Genomic DNA, 14,162 nt, shown 5'->3' with positions numbered 1-14,162 from the left:
GTCTTAAAGGATATATTGCATTGACGAAATGCAATTTTCTAGACTGCTCTGTTTTATTATTTGTCTCTGCCTGCTTGGTCATCTGTTCACAGTAGTATGATTACTTAGCAGAAATATCTTGTTTGTGTCTTATTACAGCACCAACAGTCATCCCTACAATACTGTAATCAAGGTTTTTGGTGAAAGATATCTCTCATATATTGCCCAGCCATACATAATAGTAATAATAGCTAGAATAACTCAAATATTATTACTGAAATAATAGTAATTTATCGCCCAACATGTTTCAGGCCAAGTGACAATATTACTTCAGTAGTTTACCACTCAACACAGCAGATGTCACTTCACCAGCTAAGTTAATTTAGCACTGTTAGGCTCGATTTCCTTGTCCTTTTATAAGTCCAAATCCTCTGGAGGAAGAGGCAGCCATTTTAGGGCTGAGGAGTATGTGAGAAGGGTGTGTTTGAGCGCTCTGTCGGAAACTGAGAACCTTTCAGCAGACTGACTTGCTCTCAGCACAGCACTTCACATAAGACTTCCAGCAGGGGGCATGTGTGGACATTAATGCAGCTCATACAGGCCCCTGTGTCCCAGTTTGCTCTGAGAGGAGTTGCAGTCTCTGAAGTGCGTCTGGGGTGCTATTGTTTCCAAGTTCAGAGACAGTGTTCATGGAGAAATAACAGATGGGTGGCACTGATTTAAAAAAAAAAGTTAGATGGCGGCCCAGTGTTTCTCTGGCCCTGTTTGCATGAGACTCAGATAGATATGTTTGAACATACTCTCTGTTGAGTGTTGTGATTCCCTGCTGCTGGGCTGTCAGACCGGTTCACAGGAACACAATCCCACTATAGTCATAAAGCCACACCTATCTTCTCCACTCCTCTGTCTGTCTCTCATGTATGTTTGATGCAGTTCATTCCTCAGCATGCACTTGGCGCTCATTCTCATCACAGTTTGTGTCACAGTTCCTTTCCTTCACGTTCTCTCAGGCACTCTCCCTGGATTAGGGAGGCAGGGACTGCTAAATAGCAACATCTAGACATTATTTTGTACCTGCTAATATGCATTACTCTTCCTGCGTCTCTATGGTTGCCTGTAGCCCTTCTCCCTTGTGCTGGCAGTGACAATTCACCGTCCTGCGCTACAACAGAAATGGGCCGGAGTGTCAGAGCACCGCAGAACATATATCACCCCAGCCCTACACCCCCCACCCTTCCACACTGAATCAAGGACCTCCCATTCTCACTCTCTCTCTCTCTCTCTCTCTCTCTCTCTCACTCACTCTCACCACTCTCCACTCCCTCTCTCCACTCCCTCTCTCCACCCATTCTCTCCCTAACGGTGAGTCCTGTAGCACAGGGTGTAGGAACAGGACTGGCTGACGCGTTTTCTACTACCTGCCTGTATCTGTAGGAAAAGGCAGAGAGGGAACATTTTCTCTCTCTGCCTCTTGTCTGATTTTCCCACCACAGTCCTCTCTCCTGCTTCTTCTATTTGGCACTGCGCTGACTTACACTCCGGTTCTCCTTGAGGAATAGGAATGACTATAGCAGCTCACCCTCCACTGCCAGCTGTCCTGGATCGTTCCTCCGTGCAGATTCGTCATCACAGGACCAACACTGGATCAGACACCGTGGACATGTAGTCGTGTCGGATGTCATTTTTCCACTTTTAACCTTGGTATGGTGTGATAGGATCCGCAGCAGCGCTGGCTCTGGGACAGCTGTCAGGTTGGCGGTGTTTGAGGCTGGAATCAGGACAGACAAGCTCACACCTGGAGAGTTGGCACAGGTTTCACTCATCACTGTTGTACACCTAATTATCAACCTCTGTGTTGTTAATCTTAGCTCTAGCTTTTAGTCAGCCTGCATCATGAAGGTCGACACCTGATTGTTGTGCAACACATGAATGCTCCATTCAGGATGTGATATTATTGCATGTCACCTCTCCAGTTGATTTGTTGCTGCTTGTTTGTTTACATGACGCCAGACAACAATAGTTGATAAAAATGTAAGCAGGCAGTACAGCATCTTTTCAAGCAGCCTCAGAACAGTCCTCTGTGTACTTGTCAGTAAGGTTTAGTCGTAGAGGAACCTTACATAACCTTTCACATGCCCAGCTGGTTAGTGTGGTAGGCATATCATGTAAAGCATATCTTGCATGCACTGAAACGGACAACAGAAAGCACAACGCACTTCAAGCCAACAGCCTGGAGCTTCGACAGTGATGAGTTTAAATGCAGTCCTGATGGCTCCAGTGGGACTACAATGCTAAAAGGCCATTGAGAACTGAGGAGAGGCTACGTCCTGTAACACCAGCGACTGGCCGGTGTTGTCTTTGCTGCAGTGCTGTACGCAGCAGGCGCCAGCATCACAACGTCTGACTGGCTGAGCTGTGGCAGTGTTCTCCCTATCATCAACTGCACTGCTGCAGCACTGACCTAGCAACACACATCAGTGAAAAGCCAGGGCTGTGTCCCCGGGCTGCCCTTCTCCAGCTGAACCTCCTCAGACCTGAATGACTCTGCTGCTGCGAAGCAAAGAGGCACAGCTCAGCTGAGAGACAGCAGGTGACACAGCAGGCAGCGGCAGCACTGGGCTCTGATGGAGTACCTGGGGGACAAGCTGTCAGTGGCCCACACACAGGTGTCTGGATGGGTGGGAAACGTGCGCCGGTCCCTGCAGGGGGCACTCAGCTTTGTATCCAACACGCTGGAGAGAGGAGGCAGGGGAGAGGACGGGACAGGGGGCTTCAAGAGAACCAATTCTCTGCGCTCCTTGGCCTCCCGCAGCAGGGAGTCCTTCCGCAGGTTCTCGCTGCGCAGCCAGCAGCGCTTGTCCTTACGCAGGCGCACTGCACCCAACACCCCTACTGCTGTAAGACACACACACACACACACACACACACACACACACACACATTCTCATTGATGATAACATTTATGAGCACTAATCATAAATTATCTGCCAAATCTGGCCTATATTTTAACTGAAGAATACAGCCTAAATATAACAGCAGTTTAGGGCCATCACACAAAATTAACCAAAATATGTATTAATGTATATATTTTCCTCACTAGAAATATATACCATACTTATTTACCATCGTTATTACTTAAATGTCCAACATGCATCTTTGTAGTGTCACAACTGCTCCCTTATTAACAGCTGGGTCTCTGGCCAAGCATCTCCAGCATGTTAAGAACGTGTCTGTCTGCCTTGTTGTGCTCTTCCCGGCTGTTGTGTTTGCTGCACGCCCCCCTGCCGCACCTCATCCATCTCTCTCCTTTCATCAGCCACTATACTTGGTTTCATCCTGCTATCCTTGGTGCAGTTGTGACCTTTCTTTGTCTGTCTGTCTTTGTTCAGCCAAGCTGCTGTGATACTGGTTGGGCACGTTGCTCTGTGGCCTAGCCAAGAGTTTACGGGGTTATGGTCAGGAACAAGGGACTGAGGGACTGAAACAAGCATGAAAATGTATTTCCCATTACTAATTATTAGAACTCACACCCTGGGGGGATTATAAAAAACAGTTTGAAAAAATCTTATTCCCGAGCCTCCTGTTAGTCACAAATCCATGCAGGGACATGGATACATTGCACTGAAGTTAGTCAGTGCTGCTTTTATCTTCGAGTTACACCTGTTTGCTGAACAGCTTCACTCCTTACAACACCTTATGAGTCACGACGCCAAAAGATTAGATGTGTTTTCATGACGTCTGTGCGGTTGACAGCTGTGTTGACGTGGCTTAGTAGAAATGAAATTTAATAGTGGTTAGAATTGCACGGTGCACACATCAGCGACTGTGATTGTAGCTTTACAGGACACCTCCCACCTCCCAGTCACCCTCCCCTGCCCGCTCTCCCCTGGGCTGGTGTTAAGTGGATGAGTGAGAACGAGAAGCCACTAACATGGATTGAGTGTGATGGACAGAAGCCAACTAGCCAGTTAGTGGCCAAAAGAGGGGTGGAGAGACCGGGACTGTCCACGTCTCTCTCCGTTCCAAACAATTGTAATGGCTTTTTGTATGTCCAGAGATAGTTTGTGTAGAACATGGTTTGCTGTGTATGAGAAAATAGTGATGGGGTTGTGTGTCTACAAATTGCATATTGGTGAAGACTATACCCTCACTGCCTCCTGGGACAAAATGAACATCTGCTGGTTTAGTTTCGAATCCTACCAGAACATTTTCTCCCCTGTTCCTTATCAGTGTTCCTGCCGTCTCAGTAAGGAAAAAGTGGGAGTGGACTGTCCATTCTTTTTAAAGTGGCATGAGGTGATAGTTTGACATATTCACTAACATCCTATGGCAGGGACTTGGAATTTATTATCTCGGTCATTTTTTATTGGATTTGTCTAAAATGCCTTGCATACATGTTTCAAATTTGGGAGACACGCTCTCAGAATAACTAAAATTATAAGCCTGATCCGCCAATATTTTTCTGACCTGGAGCCGGTTATGATCCTCATCCCTGATCTGTCCTGACTTGTGGGTTGACTCCAGTAAAATGCTGTTCTCTGGTGTTGGTGGTCACTTTGTGTGTCATCTGTGACACGACAGTGCCTCTGTTTACTCTTTTAAACAGCACAACATGTTTTGCTCTCTTGACTGGGGAATCATTATCACTGAGAACATTTCAGAATCATCATATTTCTCACGGTCTTGAGTCTCAGTCAACTTAGTGGACAGCCAGTGATTACCAACAGCAGCAGCAGGAGAGGAGATGCTCAGTTGTAGTGAAAACACTGGTTGTAGCCGCTGTCGATGCACAGTCGATCCACAGTTGATCCAGTCAGTGTCATTCTATAAGTGATAGGCAGACAATTATAATTATGCGTGATGGTTTTGTCGTATTTCCTCCACAGGCAACTTTTTCTTTGCATGTTTTACAAACAGCAAACTTTGAATCTGCTGCACACACTTAGTAGAAATCCCACATAGCAGACATCAAACCCAGTACAACACTTGGCCGTAGTTCTGTAGTTTCATCAGTTTCTCGTCTTTGAATAAAATGTTGTCTTTCGATTGTTGTCTTTGATTGAGTCCCTGTGAAGGTTGGCTGTGGGACCATTTTCTTTTCTAGTGCACTCCAAATTCTCAAAGTATTTTTATTGTGTTTTCTTTTATGACTGTTTTAATCATGTTTTCTTTGTTTTTTTATACAAGAATATAATTGCATGATGTTGCATTTAACTTTCTTTGTAACTGGACTCTATTTCTTGGTTAACTTGCCAAATCCTTTAGTATGTGTTTTACTGCAGTCTGTTTTATACCTGCAGAATCTCCATCCTTCTTGAGTGAATTAAGTGTATTTAATTGAAATGGATTGCTCGTACTACAGTATGAGACAGATTTCCTTAAGGATTAAGATCATATTAATAGTATGAAGCCAGCATGATGTAAAAGTTATATGGATCATTCAGACGTGATCATCATTTAAAAACTGGTTGCAGATTCCGACTATTAACCGCATTACAATATTAATAATGTTGATGTACAATAGAAAATACATAAAATAGATTTCAGAGCTAGTTCACAGAAAATGCAGAATCATCACATTTATAGCGTTTTTCATCCAGGCTAAATAATTTATGATATGCTTCTGTTTTTTGTCATTTGAGCTTCAGTCGATGGTGAGACCAGTCAATTTAGAAGGTGTTTGATAGCCTTTGGAGTTTGATAGGCTGTGTTTTTGTATTCAGATGAAACGTGATTTGAAATTTCCCTCATGTGATCTGCATAAATATGTGATCCTGCAATGAACAAGTTTAAGCAAACAGACTTTCCTGTATGTTTAGATTAGGCAAAATTTGGCTCGCTAGACACACACATTAGATAATCCTGTGACCCTGTCCAGCAGCCCACTTGCTACTCAAGAATAAGGGTGTGATCACACCTACAGTTTATTTTCTTTGGTCTGAATCGACTTGTTTTCACTCCTTGCCACAGTTTACATGCCAGATGAAAACACATTTAAAAAATAGACTGCAGTTTTCCCTCAGATCATTTTGTTATGCTACACTCTCCAAGCGTGAGTAACTGCTGGCTATCACATGTAACCTTCTGTCTTCCTATATCCATAAAACAATACAGGACAATGGTCAGCAAACAAACTCATAAAATGACTCAACATCTTAAACATTCTCAGAAAGCTGTATGTTTTGACACCACTGAAAACATGCTTGTTGTGAAGGAAGTTTCTGCTCAGTCCTCAGCCACATGACAACATCCAGTCGACATCGGGTCCAGTGGTCTCTAAGCCAAGTCAGGCTTTTACAGACTGACATTCTGTTCTTACCGGGCGCTTTGTACAGCGTCGAGCCCCTGTCTGTATGTTCCACTTATGTAATGAAAGAATAACAAAGTGCTGCTCAGTTTTCCTCAGAGGTCGTCTTATTGTAAGCCCTCTGACATGCAGCTGGAATGCCCATTTGTTGACATGAGATTAGTGCTCATGGGAGCAGTTGTTTTGAATATATCTCAGATATTGTTTTTGATTATTACTACAATGTCCATGAGTGCATGCAGAGCATATTTTCCCACTTTGCATCCCAGCTAGTTTGGTTAGAACAGTTGAGTGGAGACTGGAGGGCGCTGGTTTGCCGTGTTGTGCTCTGTTGTGTTTGTATATGTTTACAAGCACATTAATAGTCTAATAGTATATGAGATGTTTATGTCACACCCCAGTTACAGACACCTTCTTGTAACGGCAGTAGTTTTTATCATTATCAGTGTTTTTTGTCTGTAAAATGTTTATCTAAGGCAATATTCAGAATATTGTTTATTTGTGAATATAGGGATATTTAAGATATTACATTTCTTATTTGAAGCATTTAACTGGCACCCATCCAGGGTGACTAAAAGCTGTTTTTGACTTCCATGGGTAACCAGGGACTTTATGGAACCTGTGCAGTTGTGGCTTGGCTTTTGTTTTCATTTCCACTGCATTAAGAGCCATACATGAAAAAATGTAAGAAGTGTATTTCTAGTATCATTTCTGCTTGCCCTGTTAAGCTCCCATTGAATGCTCTCTCCTCCCCAAATGCTGAAAAGAAAATGCACCACTTAATTCGTCCAACTTGCAGTTTCTGTTGTTCTGATTTTTGTTTTCACACTTTGGCTGTTTTAATGGCTGTGTTATTGTAGTGATGATGGCTTGTGTTTACGGAAGTATCATTATGTCAGTGTTTGGCCAGTCAAGATCAGCAGCACTGCTAGCTCCTCCTAAAGGTTCCAGCTATTCAGATTTTATGACCACTCCCCAACCAGGGCTGAAATTAGGTTCCAGGAGCTTGACCTGGAACTGTGTTGTAGCCCAAAGAAACAATTCAAGAACCCATGAAATAGGTTTCACAGCGTGGTACGCTTCTCGAAGTTCCTGTAGTCAAAAAGAGCGTTCAGCTAGCCTGAAACTGAGATTAACTGGGTTAAAGGTTTATATTTGGAATACTGTGTGCGTGTAAACACATTCGCTGCTCAGTCTGTGTTCTCTGCTCCAAGGTAGGACCATCTGTTAGACGTGTTACAGCACAGCACTTCCCTCTTCACAGAACAGCGCTGCAGTAATTCACTCTGCATGTTACTGTTGAGGTTTGGAAAGCAATCCTTAGACTTCTGTATCTTTGTCCCGTGTGAGAGTGTCATTTAGATATGTTCGGCATTCGGAGATTGGCCTGTTCTCTATCAGAACTTTCCAAGGCCTCCATCCAGCCACTTCCTCACTCATGTGTCATATCATCCATCGTTCCCCGTCAGTGATCAGCCCTTTCTCTCCTTCATCCTTCCATTCATCCGCTCATTGTTCTATCGTTTCCCCTGACGCACCCTTCCTGTCGTCGTCTCAGGGAGGCTGGCTATAGCTAATGTTATTAAGGAAAAGTCTGCCTCCCGACAGCTCTAAATCACCGTGACTGGGCTTTGCTGGCTTGATAGACCACTTTCATGATCCATCCGTCATCCATGTGCCTTGTTGGTAGCTGAGCCTACATCCTGTGACTGTCGAAGGTTTTTCAGCAGAACAGTTAGACACATCTGAAAGCTTAAACTCTGCTCTGGTATTGTTTAGTTGATAGGTGACTAACTTAATCTTGACATAGTGAAGACCGCTTCAAAAATCAAACCAGGGGAAAATAGCCTAAGTGCTCTGTCACTGATGGTGTTAAAAGCCCATAATTTACTGGATAGTGCATAGTGTGACGTTATGAATAATCCAGTAAAATAATGGCTGTTAAACTTTTGTTTTGGGCAGAGTGCTTTAGTCTTTCTTGTTGCTACTGTGTAAAGAAACCTGTCTTCAACATGTTACAACCAAGGCAGCTTTGCTACTCTATGCTGATCAAGCAAGGGTGTGTTCTGGGTGTGTTTGAGTTGCCTTACACACACTCAGGGAATAGGAGTTCAGATCAGCACATTTGCTGAGCATGTTTATTCACTTATTGCATGTTTAGTCCTGTAAATTATCCTATTTGAATGGGGTACATTCATCACCTCTGATTCAGAATTGATTATATTGTCACATAAAGAATTACCAAACTGCTGCTGCTGTGCTCGACATGAAACATTAACACTTAAAAAAAAAAAGTTGTACATGCTACACCCTATTGATCTTCCAGTAGTGCAGGTTAAATGTATCTACATCAGTTTGACCAAGCTTAGTCTTTGTGGAAGGCCGATACATGTATCTACTCTGTGTAAATCAACGCCAATACATCCAGATAGCCTGAGGATGTTGGTGCAGGTTCATCATGTTAATACCTGCGATTTCATTTATAAGGACTTTGGCCTTGGGCTGTGTTCACAGCTGAGTTGATCAGTGTGGATTTGTGGGCAAGTATGTGGTCGTGTTACATCCTCTTTAACGAAGTGTGATTGCAGTAAATCCTTGAGAAGAGGATGCACTTGAGTACAAGTGCTTTCTCAGATGCCATTTTCACTGTTCTCTGTTGTTTTCTATTTTCATTTTCCTGTCAGGAAACACAGAGCTGATGAATGACATCCTGCACTGTTATTTTCTCTTGCTCTCTCTTTATATCGTGCTCCCCCTCTCTCACTCTCTGCCTGTAGTATTCTTCCTATCTCATGGTCTCCTGCATTCCTTTTGCACTTAGTTTACCTTTGTGTCTTTCATGTTGCTCACACAAAGAGAACAGGGAGAGCATTCATGAAGCTTAAGAAGGAGCTCTGATGTACAGTCACTGGCCTTGGATACATCACTAGTGAGCTGCTCTCATACTCTTGGAAAGTGCACAAAATTTTACATACTCAGGTGTATTGCATTTCATTGTCAACCCCTCAGGCAACATCTGAGGACAGAAGGAGGATTTTGTAGTGTGTGTGTTCCTTTTTTTTTTTTTTTTTTTTTTTTTTTTTTTTTTTTTTTTTATAGGCCAGGGTTGTCGGTTCATGCTCGTGCGTTCCTCTGGAGCAAATGTTTGGTTTTAGGACAGAGTGCCCTCTGTAGGAGCCTCATTAAAAGCATCATGGTTCAGTAGACAGCAAAAACACACTCTCAATCACCCACCTACCCATCTCCGCCTCTGTTCCCGCTCTGTTCCTGTCTCTGTGAGCTCATCCCATTACCTCTCATTATCCATCTTACCCACTGCCGGCCACTGTACTGCCACACAATGCAGCTCCACCCGCAGCTCTGTTGGCTGGCCAACAAGAGGCATGAGAACAATTAACCCACTACTCCATCAATCACTGGGTTACTGTACATGCTGATCAAACCACGTTTAAGCAAAGCAAAGCAAATTTATATAAACTGCTCGGCAATATTAATGCAAAAGGACAATTCACATGTTTACCAAACTTAACAGACTGTTTTCCAGCCGTCTGCAATGCACACGGTGACTGTGGTTACATACAGAATAAGAGAGCTGTCAGCTGGTCTTTTTGGTGCCTCATGCTAGAGGCTTTCATCACTCCAGCTGCCTTTGGTGTAGGACTGAACAGTTTATTAAAATATAATTTCAATCACAATATGTTCAAGTGCAGTATCCACATTACAGATACCATGGTGGTTTGGTACTGACACCATCATCACCACTGTTTCCACTAGCCTGACTGTGTGGTCAGTAAAGAACCTGAATCTGAATCAAAAATAAGAAGAAAAAAATTATGAGACAAAAATGATCATTTCCACTAAAACTGCATTTCAAATAGCAATATGTCATGATTTTGTTGCCATACCATTCAGCTCTACTTCGCTCCATCCCATTTTATTAATCACTCCCCTCGTCCTCTCAGGTGCAGCAGAAGCAGAGTGTCAGTAGTGACAAGGAGGAGAAGCACTTGGACACACCGGTCCATGACACTGACAGTCAGTACGGGACGTGGGAGACAGGACTGCGCACTGATGATAGGTAAGCATATATATACACACACACACACACACACACATACATACACACGCACAGTTTTCTGATGTGGGATTTCTTTTTTGTCGCTTGTTTTTTTCATTGTTTATCATCGTTTTCCTGTGTCTTCCTGCATTTTTTGCAGACCTGATCATATCCTATAGTCTTTGTTCATAAATGATGATGCTGAGTCACTATCAGGAGCAGCAGTGTGTTATGGTGGAGAAGGCTTTCTCCTGGGATCCTGTTGTCCCCAGTGTGCAATGATGACCTTCCAAATCTTGCTGATTCATCCCTACGTCCATATATATAGCATAGACTGAGCAATGTAAAACCACTCTGATCAATGGATAGCATCACATGGATGGAACAATAACAAGCGATGTGCTCTATCACGTCTCCTCCTGAAGCAGCACTGACCTTTGGGCAAAGTCACAGACGGCACTGCGTCAGACGCAGCCTCACTTAAAGGTTGGAGCTACGAGCTGCTTGCAGTCTGTTGTTAGCAGAGTTTTGTCATGACCATTTACACACTGCATCCTGTTGTTGACGTATTATTATTCCTGAACCATCTAGTTAACACTGAGTAAGGAATGGGTAAATGCGTCATATCACGAGCTACTTTACAGCATAATAGAGCTGCAACTGAAGCTGCAGCTTCTTCTCTGCCGATTAATCTGTCCATTATTTTGTCAATTAAGCATTTAGTGATGAAGTGTCAAAATATAGCGAGTGCTTATGGGAAGTAAATGTCTGCAGCCTCAGAACACCTGCAGCAAACTGAGAGCTCTTGTCAAGTAGCATCCTGGTGGATAAATCTGATATCTGTCTATGTTATGGACAATCTAATAAAGCAGCGCTGCCTCAACAAGAGAGATTTAATAAGCAGTTACATCGCTGACTCCCTCAATGCAGTCTGTCACTGACCTCATGTGGCTGGAGCATCACATCGCAACACAAGCAGTCCCACAGCATTTTCAGAATTGATCAGTTAAGTTTGCATTTGTGTTGCTGTGCTGGCTTGGTTTCATTGTCTCACACATAAGGCAAAACCCTTCCTTTGAAATGAACATTGCAGCCTGTAACAGCATGTACATGAGTCATTGCTGTTGAGCCCTGATGTGGTGAAACCGGAGGCTTGTACTTTGAAGTTGTGTAGTTGCTAGGTTCCTGTTTTCAGGTCTGGTGGGGAAAAAGGTTTGATATGACTCAGGCTCTTACTGAAACCGTGGAAATAGCAAGCAATCATTTCTAGTGCTGGTGGTTCATAAATAATTTCTAACTTTTTTTTTTCCACTTTATTTTAGCCTGTCTCCTGCCACACCCACCTCAGACAGCAACCTCACCCCATCGCCAAGGAAACCAACTCCTCCCCACACACCAGGCGAATACACTCCATCTTTGAATCTCGACACCCCAGATGGCCTCTCCCCCTTGTCCCCACCTGAGAGCCAGCCATTCCCTCCTTTGCCAGATGTAAGTCTCACCTGAGCTCCCGCACTTCAGCTCTTTGATCTCACTCGGCCTATCGTATCGTAAGATTTTGTGTGCGTGTGTGTGTGTGTGTGTGTGTGTGTGTGTGTGTGTGTTTTAAGATTTCCAATTTTACTCTGTCACGATGGTCATCAAGAGTCGTGTATAATTGTCTACACATCATATGGTAAAAAAACCAAAAAACAAATCATTAATTAGGTCTGTAGCTCATTGCAAAAAGATTGCTTGTTTTTTTGTGCTCTTCTGTTATGCTATATTTTACCTGATAATAATGGGTTATCAATATATTTTCTCTCAGGTCACGACCACTCTGTTGGACACGAGTGCTCTCCGCTCCAGAGCCCAGCTGGCGAAGAAGCGAGGCCCGCGGTCACGGCCCTCCAGAGCGGCCCACCTCAGTGCTGCTGTGCTTCCAGAGGGAGAGGCAGGAGCCACCGAGGACTGGCGCTACAGAGACTCCACAGGTCAGCACCGCCCCAAGACCCCACTGTAGTTTATTTGTATTTACTGGCATCTTGAGGTCAACCGTGACTCGTTTAAAACCTTGGAGGAAATCTGGACAATGTATCAGGCAACAGGAGGTGTTCTGATATGATGCTTTTGTATTCACAAATATACAATCACAAATATGTTCAGGTGAAACTGAAATACTCAGAAGTGTGATTTTGTTGTTCAAATCGACTTTGAATAGCTCATAGGAAGTTTGTGGAAAGTCATGGAATATGAAAAGCAGGGAAAGTCGAGAAATGTAATGGATCCTTGGGACAAGTCAAGGAGTTGATTTTGTCATACTGAAAGGCCGACTCTAAGTCATCTCTGGAAATTACGAGCTGCGTACAGGCCTACATAAACTTTAGTAAGATATCTGAATCTGAGGTGTTTAAAATTGTGGTTGGGGGGAAAATGGAAGAAAAGCTATATTTAATTAAACCATGGAAATTCAACAACATTGTAGCAAGTCATATGAAAGTGAAAGAAATTTGCACATGACTTGCTTTTAAATTTAAATAAATTCTGTCTGCGAATTAAAGAGCAGCATGTAATTCTTTACTTCAAGGTAAAACATGAAAATCACCAAAATTGTAATCATAAGCAAGAGTGTGTACTTTTGGTCTGTGTTTCAGATCCCTGATGACCAAATTTTGGTCTGCTGAGTTTTAGCTAGTTTTGAGTAGTTCAATAGTTGTTTTTTGTTTTTGTTTTCTACATCAAAACAGTATAATCCTACTCACAACCTTGTTGCACATAATAATGAAGAAATGGTTTCTCTCCGTTCTCCTTGTGACAGAGGAGAAGGTTGAGAGTAAGCAGGAGGACTCGGACTCGGAGGAGCAGGCCAGAGGAGTTGATCCCCGTTCTGCTGCTGCCTCCCAGCCTCAGAGGGTCGCCTTGTTCCCTGGGATGGACCCTTCAGCGTTAAAGGTGAGCCAGCAGCGTTTGGTCTGTCTAAATCAGACGTTACAAACATGGATCCACCTAAAGAATCCACCAAATAACCTACATGATCATTGGTTTTGTCTGAATATTATGTAGTTGACCCATGTTGTTGTTTTGTATCGTTTTGTCTTGTGGTACCTGTATTTTTCATTTTTCTGTGCCCCTGTATGTTGACGCAGACAATAAAGGTGAACTACACACAAAATTGCACCATTTTTTTTGTATATTGTTTAGTATCTGTGTCTCTGTTTCCCAGGCCCAGCTGAAGAAGAGGGGTGACTCTGACAATCAGACTGATGGACCTGCTCCCTCCGCCTCCCAGCTGTCTCGCTCTCCCAAGTCCCCCTTCCTCCCACGGGCAGCACGCGTACTGCCCCCTACTGGTGGGAAAGAAAATGGGTAAGTGGCACTAGTTGGATAGAACAGATTTTCTCCAAGAATTATTAGTTAAAGACCCGATGAAAGTGACATTTGACTTGATTTATTTGATGGGTTCGATGGAGTGGCAGGACTGTCTACAACTATGTCAAGGTTTTAGTGATTGTAATTTTAATTCTCGACTCGTCGAGGTCACCGTTTTTTCCAGGAAATGTAAGTGAATCAGACAAATCAGCTCATGTTTAATTGTTTGTGACCTTCCACTTATTGGTGTCTGTGTTTTCTCTCATCAGTGAGGACTCTCCCCAGTGGTTAAGAGAGCTGAAGACTAAGAAGCGCTTGAGTCAAATAGAAAACGATAGCTAAATAAGAAGGTGAGCAAGGTTTGGAGTTTCCTCTCCCTGTGCTGACATGCACGTTGACATTAAAAACAACCCGTGAGCTTGACTCTGTTTGCATTGTATGCACTTGTGACACTTGTGTTGACAGTTTCCT

At 43.4% G+C, this 14,162-nt stretch overlaps 1 protein-coding gene across 1 annotated transcript in view; it reads left to right on the top strand.

The window, feature by feature from the left end:
• The window catches only part of LOC115365573 (titin homolog), a 29,470-nt gene that overhangs the window by 13,505 nt on the left and 1,803 nt on the right, over window positions 1-14,162 (top strand). Inside the window, exons 7-12 of the mRNA XM_030060656.1 lie at window positions 10,249-10,364; window positions 11,666-11,834; window positions 12,151-12,316; window positions 13,141-13,274; window positions 13,546-13,688; window positions 13,961-14,041. Of these exons, the coding sequence (XP_029916516.1) occupies window positions 10,249-10,364; window positions 11,666-11,834; window positions 12,151-12,316; window positions 13,141-13,274; window positions 13,546-13,688; window positions 13,961-14,033 (801 nt within the window). The 3' untranslated portion in view covers window positions 14,034-14,041. The remainder of the gene's footprint in view (window positions 1-10,248; window positions 10,365-11,665; window positions 11,835-12,150; window positions 12,317-13,140; window positions 13,275-13,545; window positions 13,689-13,960; window positions 14,042-14,162) is intronic.

The sequence above is a fragment of the Myripristis murdjan genome, chromosome 9, assembly GCF_902150065.1.
Source record: "Myripristis murdjan chromosome 9, fMyrMur1.1, whole genome shotgun sequence".
Taxonomy (NCBI): domain Eukaryota; kingdom Metazoa; phylum Chordata; class Actinopteri; order Holocentriformes; family Holocentridae; genus Myripristis; species Myripristis murdjan.
The sequence above is the reverse complement of the archived record's forward strand: the minus strand, read 5'-3'. Positions and strand labels throughout refer to the sequence as shown.